Here is a 26,415-nt window from a genome sequence, read left to right on the forward strand (position 1 = left end):
GAAGACAACTTTGCCTTGTTGGAACCCAATTTTTTTGGTCATAAGAGCCCAAACGTTTACGTATGAAAAATGAGAGCATTAATCTATAATAAAAACAAGATAGTTTTATAATTGCATAACATAATAGAATTTGAGCAGAATCCTCTGTATTAATCCCCATGCAGGATAATATTGTCAAAGTATAGAAGCGTATTTATTAGTATATCAAGGGTGATGAAAATATATATTAAAAAAAGCATAGAGAGAACTGGAAGCCATCTACAAACTCAGCAAAACACAGACAACCTCATAAAAGAAAGGACAGAAGGCCTAAATTGCTAATATTTGGCAAGAAAGGAAAATATTCTAAGTTAGGTGCACAAGAATAAAAGAAAATTCAAATAAAAACATTAAAAAAAAAGAACTGATAACAATTCTGACTGTTTTCAAAACCACAAAAGGTATGGTGCAAGTTTAGCTTTATCGGACTTCACCAGTTACAACATGTGCACTTCTGCTGCGCGCGGTTTAAGACCATCCATTGGATGGACCATAAAATCAGTGGCTATGAAAGCTTACATACATTTGAGTTTGTGAGATCCCCGAACTTGTGAAAGCATATATTCAGCAGGAGCTGCTTTCCAAGTTCGCTTCAGTGGCTTCTCATTTCGATGAGCACCATGTCCAGACCCCTTGGCACACTGCTTCTCAATGGCATTTTGATTGCCAGCTTCGTCTCTCATATTTTTGGACTTTTGGCTTCTTAACTGATTGGTGAACCTGCATACTGAACAATTTCCTGATGGCAACTATGTCAAATTAACAGATAAGGCAGATCAATGCGAAAAAGTTTTGAAGTGATCGTGTTGGTGAGCTGATCGGAAAGGCTTTGATCACTTACATACCAAGATCAAAACTAATGTCAATGGTAGATATAACCAAGCCACATAAATAACATGGGGTCCCTAATAGGCATGTAGTTATGTTTCAACTCCAAACTTTTCCAGTGCAGCACCAAAATAAAAAACCCAAACCCAAATGAAGACAATTTTGATAAGTCCTTGACCTTGAATCTATTTTCCACTACTGTTAACTCTGCGAGCACCGCTTACCTTGGACAACGCCTTTTCAATGTCATCCCAAAGCCCAACACATCGAGACGGGAACCTTGACCTTGCTTCGCCAATAATCCTGCACGCACTGTCGACCTTTGAAATCTTAACCAGCCCCTCAATCAACATCTGCAGGACAGAGATATTGGGAACCCAATTCTTCCTCATACTCTCATCACATACCTCCAATGCCCAGTCAAACTCCTCCTCAATACACAAATAATAGATAAACGTATAGTAACTCTGATTAGTGGGATCACATTCGTTGCCGGCCATATCCACAAAAACCTTATTTGCCTCTACCAAATTGTGCTCCTTGCAGAAACCCTCGATCAGCGTATTATAACTTAGAGTATTCGGCTTTATGCCCTCGGCGCGCATAACACGCAATAGTGCCTTAGCCTCGTGTGACTTGCTCTCATTACATAAATTTAGAATCCTAATATTGTAAGTATTAACATCAGGATGACAACCCATTTCGGACATTTTATTTAAAACCCTAGTAGCTTCCTGCGGTTTCCCTTCGTTGTAAAACCCTTTCAAGACCACATTAAATGTTACTGTATCAGGACTACATCCCTGTTTCACCATTTCATCTAGCATTGAATAACCACTATTTGAAGAACCGACTTGACACAACGCTTTGATAACAGTAAGGAACGTAGTCAAATTCGGTTTAATGTCAAGAGTTTCTTTAATTTCAGAGTAGAGATCAAGAATCCGCTGATGTTGTTTTGCCGCATACAGAGCACAGAGTGCGGCATTGAAGCATTTCACGGAATGTCCGCAGTCAAAGTCCGGGCATTGCCGGAAAGTCTTCACGGCTTGATCGGGCATCCCGGCTCGGCCATAAAGAGTGATGATTCGAACAATGAAACCCTCGTTATACGGACGGCTTCGGCTCAGCTGTTTCTCGTGCTCCAGGATTTCCTCCACGGCGTCCGGGCGGCCGGCCGTGGCCAGTTTTTTTACTGTACTCTCGTAAGCCGAACGGTGATGGTGAAAGCGGGGATGCTCTGAAGCTTCTTTGAATATATTTACGAGCCTGTCGGGGTCTTTCTCCAGTTTCAGAAAGCTCAGGAATTCATATGGTCCTAGCCGGCGACGCCTAGGCGATTGAATTGAGGGTTTTTTCACACCGAAGAAGAGTTCGGGGAATGTGTGGGAATTGCAGAGAGATCTAAAAGAATAATGTGGACGAAGGGGCGTAAGGAACTTGACAGCGCAGAGGAGTTTTAGCGCCATGTTTGGGTTTGGGGAGGATACGGAAATTAAACCCAATAGACGAAATTTTACAGTTATATTGCAGGTGGTAAACAAGAACCACGGAGCGCCATAGCATTTGCAGGTTTTCCATATACGAATAAGAAAATGGTACGGGCAGAACAATTGGCATAAGATACGCATTACGCATTTTTTACGGTAAGACTCTTTTTAACACTTATTATTATTATTATAATTAAATTAAAATGAAATGATTTTTTAAGTTCACGACGTTAAAAATAGTTTACGAAATTTATTATTAGTTTTGGTTTTTGTAATTTAACCATTTTTCCATTCAAATTGATGATGAACTGGGTCAATCTTTCAACAATCCTTCAACAATCCCCTCGCTAAAAATTCAATGCCAAGAAATTGATGCTAACATTTCTCATAACTTTCTAGAAATAAAAGAGCAAAAATCTTTGGGTCAACCTTCCAACAATCCCCTCGCTAAAAAGACAATGCCAAGAAACTAATGCTAACATTTCTCATAACTTTCTAGAAATAAAATAGCAAAAATCTTTGGGAGTCTACCAGTTGTCTTGCTCTCTGTAAATCCAGTCACAACTGGGGGATTTGAACTTTAGATCTCTAAGTTTTCACAAATTTCACATTCATTTCTCATAACTTTCTAGAAATAAAAGAGCAAAAATCTTTGGGGATCTACCACTTGTCTTGCTCTCGGGATTTGAACCTTAGAACCTTAGATCTCTCAGTGTTCACAAATTTCACATGGGTCACAACCGGGGATTTGAACCTTAGAACCTTAGATCTCTCAGTTTTCACAAATTTCACATTATTTCGATCACCAAATTGAACTGCTCCTGGGACAAAGTAAATATGGATATATTTGTTAGCCAAACTAACAAGGCCTAACCTTTTAAATACAATTAATAAAACTTCTAAAAACATAACAAAAAATTAAATTAAAATATCACGTTATTATATATATTTCAAATGATTCAAATTTTTGATAACCTCAGTGATAATCTATAATCTATTTAAAGAAGAAATTGAGAGTTTGAAAATGAAAGTAAGGTTAAAACTATTTTTACGCCTAGAATAAATAGTAGTTGTTTTTAGTGCAACATAAAAATTTGAGGTGAAATCTTGGTTTGTGTTATTTAAATTGGTTTTTTGATGGTATATATAGATTTAGCACCCTGAAAAACCTAGGGCACTTCAATTGAGCGAGGGTTACCCATCAAGCTTGTGATTTCAATAAATTCTTGATGGATTTTAGAGAAATTAGGCTAGAAAACCCCATCGGAAAAGCTTCCAAAAAGCCTCTCGGATTGGGTACCTAACTACATAGGGCTGTAAGGTATTGAAAAGCTATTGATCATTAATTAGTCTATAAATTAACTTAGATTTACCTCGAGAAATTTTGATCCCTCTCGACACTTGATAGTTTCGGAATTAAAATGGGTCTTTACATAATAAATAATTATACAAAAATAAAGCCCAAAATTTCAGACATGAGAAATATAAATACATAAATCAAAACCATTGAAAGAAGATTCCCTTCTTATACAAAAATAAGTGTAATTTTTCAGGCGTAAAGACTATAGATACATGAATCAAAATCATTAAAATCGAAAAAAAAAACCAAAAAACAAAACAAAACAAACAAACGAACACAACAATTCTTCTTTTTGTTTTTATTTTTAAATTAAGAAATTATAATGAAAAATGTTTTATCAAACTTTTACCTATATTTTTTTTAAATCTTTGTATATAAGACACTCATATAAGAGAACAACAATAATTATACAAAAGTAAAGCCTAATATTTCAAACATAAATACTATAAATACATTAAAAAAATAATTGAAACCAAATTTTCTAATTTCTTTTTGAAAACTTTATCTATGAGAGTCTAATACAAAAATATAGATATTTTTGCTCTAAGAATTTTGTTTTATTTACACAAACCATTAGTAAAAGATTGAAAATATAATTAAAAATAAAAAATAAAACAAAGAGAAAATAACTCTTCTTTTTATTTTTAAATTAAGAAATTGTAATGAAAAAGTTTTATCAAATTTTCTATATATATTTTTTAAACTTTGTATGGTGTTGTGAGGGGAATGGTTACATTTACCAATAATAGCCACATGTGAGATTAACAACTCAAGCTCTGTGATTTTTTTGTGTTTATATATAGCTCTCACATAAAAGATTCAAATTCGGCAAGCCAAATTGACAATTGATTATTTTTATGTGTGGAAAATTCATTAGAATTTTATGCCTTTAAATATGCTATAATACAAAGGAATACCATGGGAAAAAACCATGGGTTGTGAAAACCGCGAGTCAAAAATGTTTCGTAAGGGTAAGGGTAAATTTAAGCGATCAAAGACTTCCATTGTTGTTGGAGATTTCTGGAAGTGAATAGTGTAGTGTATTTAATCAATCAAAGACTTCCACAGTGCTTCATGAAGTGAATAGTGTAGCGTTTTCGATCAACTCAAATTCATTCCCCATTCACTCCCCAAAATCTCCAACAACAAGAGTAAATTTGTTATTTTATCTTCATTAAATAATTTTGTTTTTTTATTCTATTTTATTTTTATATTTTTATTTCATCTTCTATTATTTTATTTTTATATAATTATACCGAGTCAAAATGTTTTATTAATAATTATGATTATTAGTTTTTAATTTAATTTAATTTACTTTAATTTTGTTTATTAAATTTTAGTTTTATTTTGTTTTTATATGATTTGATTGAGTCAAAGGGTTACAACATCCTTCTTACACTAAGCTTGAGAGTTTTTAAATTTTATTTTATTTTTATTTTTATGTATGTAACACCCTCTGTTGCACAAACATTTATTTTTCTTACCAAGTTTTATGTATTACTTCAAAAACTTTTATTTTGCTTAACACAGTTTGTTAAAGGATTAAGACCGGAAAGCTAGAACATTGTGATATTTTTTATTTAAGGAATTTAAACAGTTTGTTAAAAGAACTGAATGAAACAATTACATAACTCTTTGGACAGTTAGAGACAGTTTCCCATCTTTCCTGCCCCAAAAGGGAAAAGAATAGGAAAGAGGGGGACAGAGAGAAGGAAGAGAGGAGAGGCTGCTCAGATCTTTCCTTGAGTTGGGCACAAGTAACCAGTGGGAAAGAAAACTATGGCTAACAGTTGAACTGGTATGCGACTGTATTCGCCTAGTAACTGTCAGGAGCAAGAAGTGCTCGGAGGGGGACTCTGGACGTAATTGCCAGGTCTGTCGCTAGGTGGTGAGACCTTCCTGAAGCCCAAGATACCATACTGTATTTGCCTAGTAACTGTCAGGAGCAAGAAGTGCTCGGAGGGGGACTCTAGACGTAATTTCCAAGTCCGTCATTGAGTGGTGAGACCTTCCAGAAACAGAAAGTACCTATACAACTCTAAAACAAGCATAAATAGATAAGTGACAAACTATGGGCTTATTAATTATTCCTAGAAAAGCATTATTTGTAACCAGGAACGAAAGATCATTATTATAACTAGATCTCTAAGTATATGTTGTTTTGAAGAATAGAAATTTAGTAAGTATATTCTATCTTTTATTTTGATTAAGATAAAGTAATGATACGATCTTATTAAACAAATGACTAGAAATATATATTGTTAATTTCATTACTAAGCTTTGAACTATTTGTTCATAGGATCAGTAAGATAAATAGCACGAAACAGTGCCAAGAAATTATAGAGAGAACAATTTCAAAACTCCTGTAAGATAATTATTTTTCTAGCAATTATGAGATTATAGCATCAGAAATAGTTTAAGAATAATAAGAGACAAAAGCTATCTGATAGCAAAACCATAAATCGTATTGAATTAATGCATGGAGCCGACTGAACCCATGTCGCTACAAATTAAACAACATTAAAATTCATTCAAATTCGAAGGGCGACAAATAGTATGAAGCCATCAAACTCTTCTTCTATTAATCATTAATCCATTTTCCGGAAACATGCAAAACGATGACAGTACATATAGGGTCTGTCTCGGCTCTTAGTCGAGTCTAGAAGGAAGGACCGAGAGCCAACCGACCTCGTAGCAATGGACTTTAAATTAACCAAGTGTTTGGTCAATTTAGTGTCCTAAATTTCTCTATATAAATTATCAATTCGGGTATCGTAAACTGATGAAGTGTAGTGCACTTTTTGTGCTAGATAACCCTTCTTACTTCGTTGTTTTTGTATTTTATGTTGTTTTGGGGGTTCTTGGTTTTTAGTTCCTAATGATTTACAATGTAATTGTCAAAAAACTTAAATCTAACTTTCGTAAAGACTACTGAAAATCTAAAAATGAAAACAAAGCTTAAGAAAGACTTGGAAGCAGAGCTTAAGCAAGAAATGAAAACAAAGTTTCTATTCCTGTTTCACTATTATTTCCAAATCATGGATTAGAACTGAAAGTGAAATTTACAATTGATGCCTAACTAATTACAGAAATAAAACTAAATGAAACACTTAGTTACTCTACCTCTCAATTTTGGGAGAAAGTTTCATTGGGATGACATTTGAGGAATTCTGTACTTCATTATTCTAAGAGAAAAACAAATACAGAGATGCAGCAAAGACTCATTGCATAAATGAAATGTTCAACCACTAAGTTTAAGATGAATTATCAACTTGAAGGGTTTTTCAGAAACATTCATTAACACCATGAGTCAGTAAACTAAAAATAAAATAGCAGAGACAGTAAATGGCACCGATCAGTCTAATTGAGAATTTAAGGACTAGTAAAACACTGAATGAACTAGATTACATTATTGAGTTTCAACTTCTAACTACTAATAAAAACTAGAAAGAGATCAAGCAAAAAGAAGCTACTCTAATTTATGAATGTTATTAGTAAGAAAATGATGAAAATTGCATTATAAACATTGTTAGTACGAAAATGATTATAAACACTGTGAAAGGAAATGATGAATTTACAGTTTAACTAGAAAAGGAAAAATGAAATGAAATGAAACTTTCTTCAGTGCAGGGGCCCTCTGCAACTGATTAGGCTATGCTTGCTTAATCAACTCCAAGAAAACTCCTTCAGATTTCCATAAAACATGCGGTCTTCATATTAAAAACAGGGACAGAAAACACCAAGGAATTACAAAGTTTAAAACTTCGGCTTCACAATAAAACTATCACCATTACTACTAACTTCTTTGGTCCTTTACACATGTATTTATAAGAAAAACCATACGACTGTTTGTGGAGAAAAACATGCTATAGCTAAACAAGTAAAAGACAAATGTGCAGAATTTCTTCCTCGGTTGCTGGAGACATAAATCCAAGACATGGTGGCTGTTGGATTCGGTTGTACAGGTGGCTGTTGGAGTCCGTAGGTACAGGTAGTTGTTCCGAATAACGCTTCCCATCACTGTGAAACGTGTTAATTAACTACGAAACAGAGTCATGTTACCTTCGGTCTCTACGTTTGACTTATTAATTGACCATAGTCTTATGCCATCTTCTTTGTCGCCTAGGCTAGGTGAATAGGACAGGGTCCATGTCACGATGATTCCCAAGCTGCCCATGTAGCTAGTTTCTCCTTCTGACACCTGGAACTTGTTAGAGCATGAAGGGTAGCTGCAGAACAGTTGATTCGCTGCAGAATAGGCTGCATTCCATAGCTAATATACAAAAATTTATTCAAGCAGCAAAACATAAAAGCATAACATGTAAATAACTAAATGTTCTCCTCAAGACAGTTTATATCGGTCATTGATCATGAAAATGCATCTTTTTCATGGAAAAACAAAGAAAATGAATGAGAAGAGTTGCTAGGGAAAGAGTAATTTTGAGGCTCAACATATGCCCACTGCAAAATCATTGCATGTCCCCATGCAATTTTCAAAAATGTGAACTTCTTTCTCCTATTGCATCTGTTATGACACTTCTGCCAGCACATCCAACTTCCTTTTCTTACTTCTCTTTGCACTGACTACCATCCTGGGCTTCTTCATAAGAAGTCTGTATTTGAGGTTGATAAGTGTTCTGCTTAGCTTCCTATTTTTCCTCTTCAGCTTTCTGTTTTTCTTGTACCATAATCCCAAGTGTAGCATTGTGTTGTCATGAATGGCTTTATCTAGCTTGTTCTGTTCCTTCAAGGTTTCATTTTCTTTTTTAATGTGCTTGTTCAAAATCTCTAACTCAAAGATTTCTTGTTTGAGAGAGCTAGTTAGAGATTCTTGTGGAGTGACAGGTTGCTCTAGATTGGTTGAGGATCCTGGATCCATTGAGGTATTCATTTTCTCTAATGACTCTATGTAGTCATAGATTTGCTACTGTACTGGATCTATGCCAGGAGAAGCTCTGCTTGGGTTGCCTTCAAAATTCTTTGGAAGAGAGTTTTGTGGACTGTGTTAAGAGGAATATTGCCAGGAGATTGAACTGGGGTTTCTTCCTCTAAGTTTATGAACTGGGCTTCTTTTGATGTTACCTTCTTCATCTTACCTCGGAATGTAGAGCTCCTTCTTAGGTTTTGGAAGCTTGTGGTTTCTTCTCTTGTGTCCTTCTTCCTCTTTCATGTCTCCTTATTTTTCTTGATTTGCTCCTTAATATTGGTCAGTCTTTCAGAGAGTAACTGTTCATCTTCTTGTGGTGATGAAGGTTCAGGAATGTATTCATTGATTTCTTCAACCCTCTCTTTCATTTTTCCTTTCTGTTTAGTGTGCTTCCTAACCTTTGGTTTAGAAGTTGTCTCTGCATCATTCTTTTGTGAGGAGGTTTGAATATTAATGCTGATCTTTCTCCTCCTACTTTTCTTAACATGACTTTCCTCAGGTGACTCTGGAGCATCCTGGAAAAAATTTCTTATCAAGAAATCTTCCCATGTATCCCCTATACTTCTCAAATGGAATTCAACTAGTATTTTCACTAATCCATGATGATACATAGTTGTTTCTATGGATTCAATTTTCTTTTGGACATTTGTAGCCATCCTTCTTAGACTGTTTAGAAGGAAGAAGGGAAGATGATGGTTCCATTTTCTAAAAAAATCATTAATAAGCATATATGGTAAACATACATAGACCCAAATATTCCTTCACATGTAATGAATTTTTACAATATTAACAACATATTACTCCATTTGTTCTTGAGTGCTGAAATAGGAATCCCCTTTCTAAATATTGTAACCTCCATACTTGGGTTTCTAAGGATCACTTTCCAAGATTCACCATGAAATTCCTTGTTCCTAAACCATCTTTCTTCTTGTCTTGGCAGCTTTGTTGCTTTTGCTATGAAGGATTCTGCGACTGCAAATTTGATATCTCCTATCTCCACTTCTGTGCCATCAAATGACCTTGCAAAAGACTTGGTAATTTCCTTGTGGTAGCCATCAAATTTTTCAATAAAATTTAACCATTCAGCCTTCTGTAGCATCCCTTTAAGCTGTGGATACCCCTCCATATACTTTACCCCTACGGGCTCTGTTCTGACAATAAGCCCCATATCCTCTATTTTCGGTTAACCTTCAAAATTACTCTCACTGTCTATAAAATGAGTGCTATTTAACAAATAGAATGACTGGGCATATGGAAAGACTGTGTGTATATGAAAAATGGAATGACTGTGTATATAGAAATGGAAAGACTGTATATATGGAATGACTACGTGAATATGAGAGAAAAAATTAAGAGTTTGTATGTAATAAATAGACAGTAAGAGTTTAGAGAGTCGTAGATAGGTAGGTCACATCGTTGTCTTGATCGTTAACAGGTGTAGTTGTGGAGGACCGTTTGAGTACAGGTTATGGAGTTTGAAACAGAGATTTGTTGTGAAAGAATCATTGAGACTATTTGTCATTAAAGACGGAAGATATGGTGGAGACATCGTGGCGGTCAAATCAAATGATGATTGATTAAGGAGACATGTGATTATACATACTATACAAACTTATGTTTTCAAACTGCTTTTTGAAATAAATTTTTGCATTTACCTTTGGAACCTTTACCTTTCGCTTGGTAATTTTTTTGATGTTGATCCACAAGTACCTTGAGCATGATTGGTCTTCAAAAATTGATTTTTTTTCAATCCCCTACATACATGGTTTTATTATGAATTGTACACTTATGCCTGAACTGATAAACAATTGTAACTGCAGAACAGAATTAGCTGCAGAATGTGAAACAGAAAGTGAAATATGGCTTATGGATCATGAATGAAATGGAAATGGCTATGTAAGTGAAAATAAAATGAGATGTAAGACAATATGATAAATGAAATGGAGATGGAATGAATACTAAAAAAGGAAAAATTTATTGATGAAATATGACAATGGGATGAAGTGAAACTGTAAAAATAAAACGGAGTGAGGTGAGATGAGATGATGAATTTTGCAGAATCTAAACTACAGAGTGACTGTGGTTTTTTGTCACTACTTATTACAGAAAGAAAATAGAAAATATAGGGTGTCAAAAACCACTGATTTTCACCCTGTATTTTTTGTATAAGTATGCCAATCAATGATTGGTTTTCAACCTTATATATATATATATATATATATATATATATAGGAAAAATAAAGACTAAGTTAGTGGAGAAGAAGGATTCTTCTTCACTAACTTCATTTCAGAATTGTCTTGAAAAATCTTGATGAACTCCTCTTTTGAAATTGGTTTCTGATATTTTTTAATCTATGACCATTCACAAGAAGAGGAATTTACTTTCATCTATTGTTCTAAACCTCACTACTCCAGTACTAAAGACTTTTTCAATCTCATATGGCCCAAACCAATAAGTTTGAAACTTCCCTTGAAAATCTTTAAACTTTGAATCAAATAACAGTGCCCAATCTCCCACTTGAAACCTCTTGTCCTTGATATATTTGTCATGACATTTAGCCCTCTGTTGTTGGACTATACCAGTCCTTTGAGCTGCCTCTTACCTGATTTCATCAAGTTCATTTAATTGCTCTAACTTATGCTTTTGTTCCTCTAATAAATCTAGTCCCAGTTGGACTGCCATCTTAAAGTTCTGATTTGGAACTCTATAGGCAACATGACTTGTTTCCCATAAACAAGTTCATAGGGTGTATGTCCCGTTGTGTTCCTCCATGTAGTTCTATAGGCCCATAAGGCTTCAGGAAGCCTTTCTACCCAATCTCTTCTATGTAGATGCACAGTCTTGGTGAGGATTCCTTCAATCATTTTATTTGTAGATTCCACTTGACCATTTGCTTGTGGATGATAGGGAGTAGATTTCATATGCTTGCTCTTGTATTCTTTCACAAGCCCTTCCACCATGTTAGATGTGAATTGAACCTGATCTATCACAATTTCTCTTGGAACACCAAAACGAGTGAAGATGTCCTAAAAAAGAAAATTAATTACAGATTTTTCATTAGCAAAAGGTAATGCTTTGGCTTCAACCCACTTAGTGACATAATCATTGCACACCAATATATACTTTTTCTGCTTAGATGGAGGATTAATTGGTCCAATAAAGTCTAAGGCCCATTTTTCAAAAAGTTTGATGAGTACTTGAGTTTGTAATGGCATTTCATTTGAGGGAGAAGGTTTCCCTACCCTTTGGCAACTGTCACATCTCCTAACATATTCTTTAGCATCTTTGAAGATGGATGGCCAATAATATCCTGAAGAAAGGATTTTATAGGTTGTCCTCTTGTCAGCAAAGTGTCCACCACACAACTCATCATGACATGCTTTAAGAATCCCGGACATTTCATCTTCCTTGACACACAATCTGATCATAAGATCTGGCCCTGCTTTATACAATTCATTAGTGATCCATGAATATCTTGCACTTTCCTGAATAATTTTTCTTTTCTCTCTAGGAAACAAATGTGAAGGTAACTTCCCTGTGACCAAGTAATTAGCAACATCTGCAAACCAAGGATTTTGAGTAGTCACTGCAAAAATATATTCATCAGGAAACTTATCTACAACCGGAGAATCTTCTTTGATATTCTGAATCCTGGACAAGAAATCAACAACTGTGTTTTGTTTTCCAGATCTATCTAGCACAGTAATGTTGAATTCTTGCAAAAGTAAAAGCCATCTTGTAACTCTGCCATTAGTAATAGGTTTATTCATCAAATATCTAATTGCAGAGTGATTTGTATGAACAAAAGTTTCATAGCTTGTTATATAGTGTCTGAACTTGTTAATTGCATGAACAACAACTAAAAATTCATTTTCAGTCATAGTATAATTCAACTCAGTGGGAGTCAAATTCTTACTTGTATAGTAAATGGCATAAGGAATCAAATCTTTTTGTCCCAATACAACTCTTAGAGTTGTATCTGAAGCATCTGTGGAAGTATGGAAATGGAGTTTCCAATTTGGACCTCTTAAAATTGGTGCTTCAGAAATTTTTGCTTTCAAGGTTTCAAATGCCAACTGGCAATTAGAATTCCAATTGAATTCACAATCTTTGGTAAGAAATTTGAAGAGTGGAGATGCTATTTTAGTGAAGTTTTCTATAAATCTTCTATAGTACCCTGTAAATCCCAGAAAACTTCTAACATATTTTTGGCAATTTGGAATTGATAATTTAGAGATGACTTCAACTTTAGATTTGCAACTTTAATTCCATCTCCTGAAATGTGATGTCCTAAAATGATACCTTCTGTAAACATCATAAAACATTTTTTATGGCTTAGTGAAAGGTTTGTTTCCTTACATCTTTTAAGAACTTTTTCCAAATTTTCCAAAGCTTCTTCAAATGTATTCCCATAAACTGTAAAATCATCCATATATACCTCTACACAATCATGTATTAGATCAGAAAAAATCCCTGGTACTGCTCTTTGGAATGTTGCAGGTCCGTTACATAACCCAAAAGGAAGTAATCGGTAGGCATAAGTTCCCCATGGACAAGTAAATGTGGTCTTATCTTGATCTTTAGGTGCTACCTGAATTTGATTATACCACTAAAACCATCCAAGAATGAGAAATACTTCTTATCTGCTAATGTATCTAACACTTGATCTATAAAAGGCAAAGGAAAATGATCTTTAAGGGTTGCTTTATTCAATTCTTGGTAATCAATGGACACCCTCCATTTACCATTATTTTTAGGCACAATTACCAAAGGAGAAACCCATTGGCTATCTGAAATTGGGTAAATGAAGTTTACATTCAGTAATTTTTGGAGCTCTTCTTTTACAATCTCCCTAAGATTTGGGTTCATCCTTCTCTGAGGTTGTCTGATAGGTCTATTGTTTTCCTCAATATAGATGTGATGGATACAAGTCTTAAGATCAATGCCTTTCATGTCGGTGTATTCCCATGCAAATGCAACAAAATGTTTTGATTAGCTCTTCTTGTTGCAGTTTCTCGAAGTTTTTGTTTATGTTCAATGTCCTACTCGGGAAAATTTCAATTGTAGAGCTACCAAACCATTCCATAGAATAGAAATACATTTGCCTAGATGACAAATATTCAACATTATATTTTTCTTGAAATTGCTCATGGTCATATTTTGAAGATGATTCAAAATTTTCCAATGTATTCAAAATTTGACTATCTTCACTAATTTCTGAAATAGTAAAGAGAGGCTGAATATCATCTTCATCATCAATCCATTCTTTGTCATCTATTTCTGTGATTGATTTTGCTGGAGGATACAGAGTAAATTTCTTTGTTGAATTACCATCAGAAATATAGATGTCACTAGATCTACAACTAATAAAAGCATCAGCTCTGGCCAGCCAAGGTCTTCCTAATATGAGTGGATGTCCTCCTAGATTGTTCTTGGGAGTTAAGATCATGAAATCAATAGGATATTCCCAAGAATCTAAGGATACTGAAATATCTTCTAGCACACCATCTGGTTTGATTACTGATCTATCTGCTAGTTGCAATAAGGTAGGTGTGTAGATAAGATTAGGAAGTTTAAGCTGCTCCAAAGTTTGTTTACTCGTGATGTTTATTGCTGCCCCTAAGTCAATCAATGTATTTGGAATTTCAATTCCATTGATATGTGTTTTCACAATTGGACTTCCCAGATCCACATATTTTTGTAAGGCAATTTTTCCCATCATTATGTCTACTATTTTTCCTACCAGGTGAATTCTTTTTGTTTCTTTTGCTTTTCTTCTTGGTTTTTTATGCTCAACTCCTTTATCGTTTTGGCTAGAATTGGAATTTCTCTAATGGCTTGTAGCAACGGAATTTTGATACAGACATTCTTCAATTCATCAAGAAAATCAAAGTTGGGCAACAAGATCTGTTTTTCTATCCCTCTATCAATTTGTAATCTTTCAGGAAAAGGAGGTGTAGAAGTAGATGCTGGTCGCTCAATGATAGGAGTTGTGTTCACCGATTCTTTTTGTTTTTCTTTTTCAATGTCTTGGTTTTGGAGAGATGTTCCCTCAAAAATTTTATTGACCTTTAGAGAATCTTCCTCAGAACTGTTCTGTTCCTGAATAACTATAGAAGGTCTTTCCTTTTCTAATATCCTTCCAGATCTTAGTTGAACATCATTAAGATTAGAGGAGTAATCATGTAAGTTGGAAATTGTTGTCCTTCTACCATGTAAGCATTCTAAGGGTTTTTATTGTTAGGGTTTGGTAATGGTTGGGCAGGTCGTTGATTTGGTTTCTGTTGAAATGGCAGTAAGAGTTGAGGATTTTGGTTTTGTTGTGGAGGTTATTGTGGAAATGGCAATGAAAGTTAGGGATTTTGATTTTGAAGTTGTGGCTGCTAATTTTGTTGTTGAATGTGTGGGGGAGGATAATTCTGATATGATGGAGGATATTGGTAGTATCAAGAAAATCTCCCATAAGGATTTTGTACTCCTTATGCCCACGGTTGAGATTGAGATTGAGGTCAAGGCCAAGGTTGCTGCCAAGAAATCCAGTTTAGTGGGGGCTGAAGATACATTTGATTGTTAAATCCATGATTTTGTGGCCCCTGCCAAGGTCTTCTAGTAACAAAACAAAGAGGTTTTGCTGAATTTGGGACTGTTTCTTCTTGAAAGATAGCCTTAAGACCTGGGATTGGAGGACAACCTTTGGTCTCATGGCTGCCTGAGCAAATCATACAAGTTTCTACAATTTTTGCATCTAAAGGGCATTCCCTTAGAGCATGTTTTTTTCTGCATTTTGTACAAAAAAGGTTAAAGCATCAACCTCGATTTTCTTCTTGTTTTGTATTTTAAGGGTGTCTAATTCCTCACTAAGGCTCCCTAGAATGTCAGTTTTAAATTCATCAAGCATATTGCCAATTTATGCCCTACTTACAGATCCTGTTGCAGATTTTTTTACTCTAACAAGAGAAGGATCTCTTGGCCCTTTCCCTATTTTAGATTTCCCTCTTCAGAGATGAACACACAATTCTCCTATATCGCTTAATGGAAGTTGAGAGATATCTCCCTTCCCCATCATGTTAAGGATATCTATCCACTCATCTCTAATGGCATTTAATAAAAGATCTTTCAAGGTTTCTTCGTCTAAACTGTTCATCTTTGCTCTTTTCAAATTATAGTTGAATCTCTCAATCAAATCTTCTAAGTTTTCATCCTCCCTTTGCATCATTTTGAACACTTCATCTTTGTGATTGGTAGGCATGCAATAATCTAAGAACCTATCCAAAAACATCTTTTTCATGTCATTCCATGTTCTAATGGATTGAGTGACTAACCCCATGAACCATTTCAAAGCAGCTCCTTTCAGTGTTGAAGGAAACAATTTAAGTTTTTGGGAGTCTTCTTGATAGTCATAAGTTTTGCACAAGACTTCAAACTCAAACAAAAATGTTTCAGGATCTTCACTTTTCAACCCATAGAAGTTTGGGAGGACAGAGGGTGAGATAATTTTCATTGTGGCATTTATTTCCTCATTCACTATAGGGAATCCAAAAGAATTATCTATTTCCTTATTTCCTCTGCCTCCTCCATTATTTCCTCTATCTCCTCCATTATTTCCTCTACCCCCTCCTCCAAACAGTGAGAATTCTCCGTCTTGTTATTCTTCTGCCATTATAGTTTCTTTAGAGTTAGTATAGGGCTCAACCTGCAAGGTTACTTCCTCCTCCTCTAGTTCTTCTATTAATGGAATATGGGAGAGAGGTTCTACTTCTTCTTCCTCACCGGGTATTCCTAATTCTTCAACTACAATGTGCTCTCTTGTGGAGGTGAAAAAGGCTATTCCTGCTGTTGGAGATTCGAAATTTTCCTCCCCTAGCACTGACTTGGTAGATGAAGTAGGAGATTCTTTTGATTGATTTCTGCCCCTGGAATTCCAGGAGTCCCATGGATGAGAGTATGATTTTGGGATGGAGGTGTGCCTTTTATTGTTCTTGGTGGAGTAGGTGGTGTTGTAGGAATTGAACTTTTGCCCCTAGCTATAAATCTATCTCTAGAGTCTCTTTCTCTATGCATGTCATTGTTTTTTTTTTTTTGAATGTAAGAGATAAAGCTACCTAATTACACTTCCGCGGCAATGACGCCAAAATGTTTGGTCAATTTAGTGTCCTAAATTGCTCTACATAGATTATCAATCCGAGTATCGTAAACTGATGAAGTGTAGCGCACTGTTTGTGCTAGATAACCCTTCTTACTTCGTTGTTTTTGTATTTTATGTTGTTTTGGGGGTTCTTGGTCTTTAGTTCCTAATGATTTACAATGTAATTGTCAAAAAACTTAAATCTAACTTTCGTAAAGACTACTAAAAATCTAAAAATGAAAACAGAGCTTAAGAAAGACTTGGAAGCAGAGCTTAAGCAAGAAATGAAAACAAAGTTTCTATTCCTGTTTCACTCTACCTCTCAATTTTGGGAGAAAGTCTCCTTGGGATGACATTTGAGGAATTTTGTACTTCATTATTCTAAGAGAAAAACAAATACAGAGATGCAGCAAAGACTCATTGCATAAATGAAATGTTCAACCACTAAGTTTAGGATGAATTATCAACTTGAAGGGTTTTTCAGAAACATTCATTAACACCATGAGTCAGTAAACTAAAAATAAAATAGCAGAGACAGTAAATGGCACTGATTAGTATAATTGAGAATTTAAGGACTAGTAAAACAGTGAATGAAATAAACTAGATTACATTACTGAGTTTCAACTTCTAACTACTAATAAAAAATAGACAGAGATCAAGCAAAAAGAAGCTACTCTAATTTTTCAGGAAGAAAAAGCTAAATTATATTATATTGAGTCAATATAACAGTGACAATATGGAACATATCATGCTGATGAGACCAGATACAACAAAACGGTTACAATATGGAAACATATCATGCTGATGAGACCAGATAGGCTGGGGAAATGGCTCACAAATAGATCCTTGTAGATGAGACACATCGTGCAAAAAGCAGAGGGGAAAACGGCGAAAAACATATATATGCCAAACAAAAGCAGAGGAAAACAAAAAAGGTTAAGAGAACCAGAAATGATAATCAAAAGCCTGGGAGAGAGAAGTCCAAAATGGAAAATGCTTCCCCTCCAGAATTTACCTCCAAGGACCAGCAACCTAGATCGAGATGAAGACCGTTCTTGGACAGGCTGTCTGCAAGCTGGTTCTGTGCCCTGTAGATGTGCTTGATGGTGCAATCTCTCAAGTGGCCCCAAAAGAACATGATTATGTCCATCCAGGCAGAGAGGTGGGGGCGGTTGATGAGGCATTTTCCATTTACATGATTGACCATGATATTTGAGTCCCCGAAGATGGAGATGGTGAGAATATCAAAATAAATACAAAAAGAAAGAAGACCAACAAGGGCTTTTGCTTCAGCCAGGCTGTTGGTGCTCGTTCCAGAATTCCAAGAGAGGTAGTACTGAAGATCCTTGTCCATGATAATGATAGCTCTGCAGCCACATGTGTTCTACTTGGCGGCGCCATCAAAGAAGGCCGTTGGGAGGAGGGCTTGTAGATCTTTTTGACCAAATTTGTTGATTGCTTTTAGATTGGGAGGCTTTATCGGAACAGAGTCATGGATGGTGATGATGTGTTGTAGAATATCGTCGAGAGGCTCCTTGGCTTCCTTAAAGATAACTCGGTTCCTCCACCTCCATGCACTCCATATGATAATGATAAAGAGGGAGCGCCATGAATCCCGTTGACCACTCCAACATTCGAAAGCAACGTGTGTAGAAGCGTGACTGACCTGAGGGAAACCATATAAGCCAGCCAATTCGTGCCAAAAATGCAGTATGGAATTGCATTTGAAGAACATGTGAAAATTTGTTTCTTCTTCTGCTCTACATAAGAGACACCTGCTCGGCTGATGCCACTTTCTTTTTCTTAAATTTTCCCAGGAAAGATTTTTGTTGTTAAACACCAGCCATGAAAAATATATGAGTTTTGGGGCGCAACCTGTTTTCCAGAAGACTGAAGGGAAAATGGGGAGAGATGGTTGGGGAGATAAACTAATTAGGTCAACATATGTTTCCTTGACATGAACCTGTTCCTCTGTCATAGACGACTTCCAGATGAGATAATCATGTGGACTTGATTTGTGAAAACCGCAGCACCTTAGGGCATTTCTGACTGTGTTCCATAGCTAGCCATAGGCTCCATCATACAAAGATCAACGGCCGTTTTCCATGAAGGGAGGGGGCCTAGCCAACCATCAATTTATGAATGCTATTAGTAAGAAAATGATGAAAATTGCATTATAAACATTGTTAGTACGAAAATGATTATAAACACTGTGAAAGAAAATGATGAATTTACAGTTTAACTAGAAGAGGAAAAATAAAATGAAATGAAACCTTCTTCAGTGCAGGGGCCCTCTGCAACTGATTAGGCTATGCTTGCTTAATCAACTCTAAGAAAACTCCTTCAGATTTCCATAAAACATGTGGTCTTCATATTAAAAACAGGGACACAAAACGCCGAGGAATTACAGAGTTTAAAACTTCGGCTTCACAATAAAACTATCACCATTACTACTAACTCCTTTGGTCCTTTACACATGTATTTATAAGAAAAACCATACAATTGTTTGTGGAGAAAAACATGATATAGCTAAACACGTAGAAGACAAATGTGCGGAATTTCTTCCTCGGCTGCTAGAGACATAAATCCAAGGCATGGTGGTTGTTGGATTCGGTTGTACAGGTAGCTGTTGGAGTCCGTAGGTACAGGTAGTTGTTCCGGATAACGCTTTCCATCACTGTGAAATGTGTTAATTAACCACGAAACAGAGTCTTGTTACCTTTGGTCTTTGCGTTTGACTTATTCATTGACCATAGTCTTATGTCATCTTCTTTGTTGACCTGGGCTAGGTGAATAGGACAGGGTCCCTGTCACGATGATTTCCAAGCTGCCCATGCAACTAGTTTCTCCTTCTGACACTTGGAACCTGTTAGAGCATGAAGGTAGCTGCAGAACAGCTGATTAGCTGCAAAATAGGCTGTGTTCTGTAGCTAATATACAAAAATTTATTCAAACAGAAAAACATAAAAGAATAACATGTAAATCACTAAATGTCCTCCTCAAGATAGTATATATCGGTCATTGATCATGAGAATGCATCTTTTTCATGGAAAAACGAAGAAAAGGAATGATAAGAGTTGCTAGGGAAAGAGTAATTTTGAGACTCAACACCAAGTGATAATAATAAACTTCAAGTAAACGAAGAACAGTAATTCCAAGCAAAATATTATGATTTACAACCCGTTCGAATTATAGATACAAATACACAATGAGGATATCATGCAGCCGGGTTAAAAACCCATAAGTAACCAAAAAATCAAATAGCCAAGCAGAGTATCGACGCAACCCTATTAAGGAAAAACTGAAATTATTTATGTGGTGAAGGACTGGCCAAGATTCGACTTAAAGCCAGCAAACCCCGTCAATAGCTAAGCTATCAAAACAATAAATTACTTTCAACATTAAAAAAGACTGAAGGAAATTCCTCTTTTGCAAGCAGTTGGGAGGGTTTCATGGCAGAACCAACCTGAGGACACAAAAGACGAGTTTCTCTATTAGGATGCCTTCTGTAGCTACACTTCAAGAAAGACGAATGACAGAGGGTTTACCTGCAAAGGCAAGCCAGAGGTTAAACCTTTTGGAATTCATAAACATTATTAAACCAGATGTAAGACCGAACACTTCAAGTTCTCTTCTTACCTGAGAAGGAGCTGCACCATGCGAGGGAGAACCGAAGGCCTGTAGGCACCATGCAATAGTTAATATCTGAGCCTCTACGCTGGTAGAGAGAAACAGAGGAATTCCTAGTTCGAACTCTAAACCCTTACCTTTGCGGGAATACCATCCTCATGCTTCGTGGTTCTGCTGGAGGAAATAGAGTAGCAGTTGGAGAACATGCCTGCATCAAAGGTAACAATCAGAAGTATTCGTTTAAGCGAGGAAATCGAACCTGAATGCAGAGTATGGATAGAAAACGCTTACAAACTTACCTATGTATTCACAAGAAAACGACGGAACGTGGAGGGCCAATGCCATCATGGTATTCTCTATCAACCCAGAAAATAATTGTAGGGCCGCCAGGGTATTCTCAAAATTGAGGAGAAGCTTTGTATGCTAGAAATTTTGAGAAACAACGAGTTGGATGTTGTTGGGTAGAGATATGGTCGAGCTCTCCCATTTGGATCTCTTGATCCTACCTTTAAGGGACTTCCCCTTGAGATGTGGACCTTCCTCTCTCTTTTGTGGATCCCTAACTCCCTCTCCCTTGCTATCAATCAAATTCCCTCCATCCCCAAATGGTTGGTCATTGATTGCCTGCATTCCTATGCTGAGATTATGCCAAAATGCTACTCATCTAACTTGGAGAAGGAGTACTTGAAGAGTCTTGTCTTGGACTTGGTCATCCACCAAAAGGAGGTATCCACAATCAAGGAAATGGTTGTATGCTTCCCTTTATAATTCATTAATATATGCATCTGATGTTCACTTTCCATAAATGTCTAGACATTTATTCATTTAGCTTGATACTCCTTGATCTATCAAGTAGTTTATGTTTGATATATACTATGTATGCTCTTGTATCTTGTATTGTCCTTTGATCTCTCTTGCAGGTACTCAGATGTAAGGAACAAGAAAGGAGTGAGCTTGAAAGCTAAGGGATCAAAGTCATCATCAAAGGATTGAGAAATTAACATTAGAGCGAGGTAGGTTTCTCATTCTCTCTGCATTTTTAAACATAAGCTAGGAAAGTCTGCATTAGTTTGTTCAATTTGTTGCTAGACCCACTCATTGGGCTCGAGAGATCGCCCCTGTCCGTAGAGGGGATTTATCTTCACAACAAGAATAAGTAACTTTGAATTATGATCCCTTTCGTATCATATCAAAGGAAATGAAATAGGTTGGTTTATCTTCCTATAATCATGACTCAAAGCTTGAAATAGAGAAATGGGACAATATTGACTTGTTATCTCATAATGATGAACATCTAGTTGATATGTAGGTTCTTAAAGAAGATATACTAGGATCATTCAAAATGAAGCAATCCCTATCACAAATAATATGCCAATCCAAGAGGATAGTTAGAGTATCCATCAAGGCACTGAAGTTGAAGGTGGAAACTTGCATATCAATCCATTGAAAAGGAAAGCAGATGTAATGAGCCTAGGTTAGGCTTAGTTTGCATCAGGAGCATAATTTGGTGGCCATAGTGTTGACATGCCCACACTCCAGAGTACGAATGAATAGTTTCTCAATCAAATATAGGATACAATGGAAGATATTGAACCCAAATATTCTCGGGAGGATGCTTTATCAATAATAAATAACGTTGTGACAGATAAACCTATCAAGGTCAAAGGAAAAAAGTTGACAACGGCTATAGGAGAAATATAAGTTACAAATGAGACCATGATGAAAGACATTACCTCTTATATAGAACTAAGATACCTGTCAAATATTGATTTTAATCAAAATATGTTTAATATGACAGTGATACGGTCTGAAGAGGATGCACAAGAGAAACATATTAGTTCTAACGCTACTTTTATCACTGTCAACCTAGCCAAATTTAATGAGATATATGCAGTGGAATGACATAAACAAACTAGTGAACTAGTAACGAGAAGGTATTGGAATCCAACGCTAATAATAATAAATTCAGAGCCATTCTAGCCAAGGCACAAGCTCAACTAAAGGATGTTATAACTGTTATTAGAATTCAAGTAAATCATATCAAATATCTTGAGACTAAAGTGGTTAGTCTATCATGCTTACCCAAATATGGTTCCCTGAACAAGAAGATGATAGAAGAAAAGGACAAAGCGATTAAAATATGAAGCTAGCTCTGAAAAACTTATACTACAACATAACGACCCTGATTGAAAATTTCCAGAAGAAAGAGGATGACAGTGAAAAATTACAGGAGATGAGTAGATCATTGATCATGAATGATGCTTAGTATAATACCCTCAAGAAGGAATTTGAAAACTTTTCGGGGAATTCGAGTAAAGGAAAAGGAAATATGTTGAGAAGATAGAGGAATACCGAACCACTCTTAACAAAGCTCTCAAACAGAACTCAATTGGTGAGATGATGCTGACAAAATTCAAATTTATGAAGTAAAAGCTGTTAATTTAGAGGAGGAGTTAGAGTAACAATGCTTGGCAACTGAGTAGTTGAATAAAGGTTGGCTTAACAAAATCAAAGTAAAAAAGAATACTATTGCACGACCACAGGAGATATCTAAGAACAAAGAAGTAGAGATCATGTCCTTGCAAAAATGTACGACATATATTTATCTTGGTAAAGATATTATGCTCCAAGATAAAAGTGATATATGGATAATAATTAATGATAAAATCCTTCAAATAACATCTTATGATGACATCTTACATGAGTGTGAAAAGGGGATAATATCCAATGTAGATTTATATATCAAGACCATGAATGCCACTCTGCAAGAAATATTAAACAATGTTGACTCAATCATTGATCATCTCAATTCACTTGAATATGAAGCGTTGAAAGGATAAGATTTTCCATCAAGATACGAAATGTATTTTAATTGTTTCAACAATTAAAGAAATAGAAATCCCTGTGCAACAAATGAATAACATAATTCCCAAGGCTAAGGAAATCACTAATAATTTCTAGATGGAATGGAATGTTATACACCGATTCAATATTCCTTCTCTTTGGATTGATAATGTTTGGCTGTTAGGAGAATAGGTTTATTAGGATGCCTTAATAAAAACAAAGACATACTTTGGAGGCCTCCCTGCTACCGGGGAATAAATTGTTTCAAGTCAATTGGTGGTAGATTCCCTCCTTAGAGAGTTCAATATTTTGGCGCTTCTCGACAAGAAAATTACACAAATACCCACTCCTAAGTATAAATTTAGGTCATATCTTATATTTGCTCGAGAAAACTTAAAAATATGAAATGGGTATCAAATTATGAATGGGAGAAATTTGTTAAGCTTAAAGGTGTTTCCTAAAAATCGATACTTACTGCAGCCACTCAAGGATCCATGGTGATTCCACCTTTGCAGTCAACTGTTGATCATGTCAACCAAACTAATGATGAGGTTGAAGCCATTGTGGTGTTTCCAAAACCTATAAAGAGGAATGTGCAAATTCCTCAAACTCAAGTGCAAGCTATCATGCCACAATCGATGTCCATAGCCACCAAACCAACAACAAGGGGCATAAATGTTGTTCGAAGATAATTTTAATTTACCTTTGTCTAGTTTTTTTCCAAAGAAAATGGATACTTTTTTTCTATTCATATGAATAAAAAAAGTACATGATAGAGATTTTCAAGACTAAGTTTTCCATGCTTACAAAAGAGCTGCTAGTGAGAGCAACATTGAGCTTAAAATGGACTGAAAATATTCATATTTACTAATATAATTTTGTTTAGTTAATTTATTTTTTACAGATTGTTGATTTTATGGTTATCAAGACATTATTAAGATAATTGCCAATTTTTTGTATAAAATGACCTTGTTTCTCAAATGAGGGGGTCAATTTTCCAAGGGACAAGAAACTTATATGTTTACTATCTCAATGCACATGATGCATTGACCGGATCATGAAGGTTTTAAGGTTTATTCTACACAGTTCGATATATATAGCATGCTTTTAGTATCTTCTTAATTATATTGTGTTGTTGTTGTTGAAATAAATAGCATTTCATTCTATTGGCATGATCAATAGTTTGATTTGCTATTATGCATTTAGTTTTTATTCCTTCTAGATGTTATAATGTATGGTGGACTAAACTAAATATCACTAATTTGTTGTTAAACAACATCAGTGCTTGACACTATTGATTTTTGTGGCATTTTAACCTAATCATTAGTTTCATTAACATTTTCTTTATTTCTCTGTCTTAGCTAATTTTACGTTTATATTATGTTTTTGTTTATAGGATCATATTTGACTTGATCAAGATTATTTTGTTACAATCATTAATGAACTTGTATATTATTTGGTATTCATATTATCAAAGGATATGCATTCACAGGTTTATATTTGTTTAGTATTTGGAATACAAGAATACATGATATTCTGTCTTCTGACTCCTTTACTTGGAAGAGCAATCTATAATTATGGTATAAATAAAACTATATCATTTGATTTTCCTCAAACTTTTTCTTAAGGTGTTGTTAATCCTCCTTTGTGTTTATGTTATGTGTAAGCCCAATCGAAAAGGGGTCATATGCTCCTTTGTGCCAAACAAGAGTCTTTTAACCGCCTGTGAGTTTCCTCCACCTGGAACCCAACTTTAAACATTTTTTCTACACATTACATATAATCACTTGCTAAATAACTTTGCCAATGAAGACCTAGTATAGGCCTAATTGAAAAGTTTGATATCAAAGTTTTGAAGATTGATGAAATCTCTAATGGTGCTTGTACAAAATGTTAGATATTAATCTACAGTATGAAAGTCATCTAGACATTTCAAGTGGCAATGACATCATAAGTCTTGAATTTGGACAACTAAGTGCTGAGAATATTTGACTTCTTGAAGGATAATAGAAGAGGATAACCAATTCTTCTAAAATTTTATAATCTTATGATGTGAATCCAAGAGTGGTGAAAATTGACGTAATCTAGAGAAATAAACCTTATGGAAAAATGAAGACAAGAAGTTACATTCTTATCTTTTTTTTTTTTTTTGTAAGTAAGCTTTGATATTAACAAAAACAAAATATAGTACAAAATTTCTGCAGAAGCAGATTACTGGCCGTTAAACTGCAGGCCTTGCCCCATGATACCAGAAGAGACTAGATTGACAGATGACTGGAAAAGACTAGATAACAGAAAACTAAGAACATGCACACCACGCAGGGCGGCTATTAGCAAGAGTGGACAACAGACAAAGACAGAGGAAACCTGGACCGAAGACATAATAACCCGCTGAGAGGAGAAAAGCAGGGGAGGCCTGATGGACTGCAGATTCAGAGGCGTTTGAACATTTCCAAGACCGGGTTGGGTCTTGACATGTAGATCTGCCCAGGCTTGGATGAGTTGCCCTGCTGGTCTCCTGAAGGTTCATTCTTCTGCATGTCGGAGGGCTTGTTGTCTTGCCCAATGGTTTGTTTCAGAAGCTTGATCAGCACAGTGAGTTTCTTCTCCATGGTATCGACTTGTTGGTGGATCGCGCTCAATTTAAATTCGCTGCTTTCCACCACTGCCATGTGGTCATGCGACATAGTTTCGGCAAATTGTTTGAGCTTACGCAGCTGTTCCGCGTGTTCACCTTGGACATCCATAGCTTTGGCAAGGAGGGTCTTCATTCGCCAACCTTCCGCTTGAGTTCTTACGAACTGAGTGGCCCGAGTGCTGGGAGTTCCCGGGTCCTGGAGCCAGTCGACTTCCTTCCCGATTTGCTGATCAGAGAGCTTACTTTCCTCGTCCTGGACAGTGGCTTCTAAATCAATGATTTTGCGCTTGTTCCGTTGCGAGGTTCGCCTCTCAAACATCTCTCTTGCCTGCTGCAGATCATTGTTGGCTGATTTGTTGCGGCTAGTCTCCCCAGCCATGGTGCTGCTGTCTTGCCTAGCTGTATCCCGAGCGCTGTTTGCAGATTGAGGAGGGACGAATTTGCTGCACACTGAGACAATGTTTGTCGTTGGGTAATTGAGAGTGGTTAAATAACCAAATTCGGGGAGGTTTCCGGTGAGTGATCGGTTAATT

The 26,415-nt window shown here is 35.8% G+C and overlaps 1 protein-coding gene across 1 annotated transcript; it reads right to left on the reverse strand.

Moving 5' to 3' along the window:
* Positions 1-365: 365 nt before the first annotated feature.
* Positions 366-2,491, reverse strand: LOC149228177 (pentatricopeptide repeat-containing protein At1g11630, mitochondrial-like). The gene is made up of 2 exons (XM_089378083.1): positions 1,092-2,491; positions 366-778 (listed from the first exon to the last, which is right to left on the reverse strand). The coding sequence occupies exons 1-2, from the start codon at positions 2,334-2,336 to the stop codon at positions 743-745; spliced, it is 1,281 nt and encodes a 426-aa protein (XP_089234209.1). The 5' UTR covers positions 2,337-2,491; the 3' UTR covers positions 366-742.
* Positions 2,492-26,415: the final 23,924 nt, after the last annotated feature.

This window comes from Pinus tabuliformis, chromosome J, assembly GCF_031772625.1.
Source record: "Pinus tabuliformis cultivar Carrire ecotype Pingquan chromosome J, CPIR1, whole genome shotgun sequence".
NCBI classification, from domain to species: domain Eukaryota; kingdom Viridiplantae; phylum Streptophyta; class Pinopsida; order Pinales; family Pinaceae; genus Pinus; species Pinus tabuliformis.

Bases quoted from the DNA above. Each gene is read 5' to 3' on its own strand.
- LOC149228177 (XM_089378083.1), bottom strand. From the start codon at position 2,336: ATGGCGCTAAAACTCCTCTGCGCTGTCAAGTTCCTTACGCCCCTTCGT. The intron at 779-1,091 runs GTAAGCGGTGCT...AGTTGCCATCAG, and splicing joins TTGAAAAGGCGTTGTCCAAG to GAAATTGTTCAGTATGCAGG.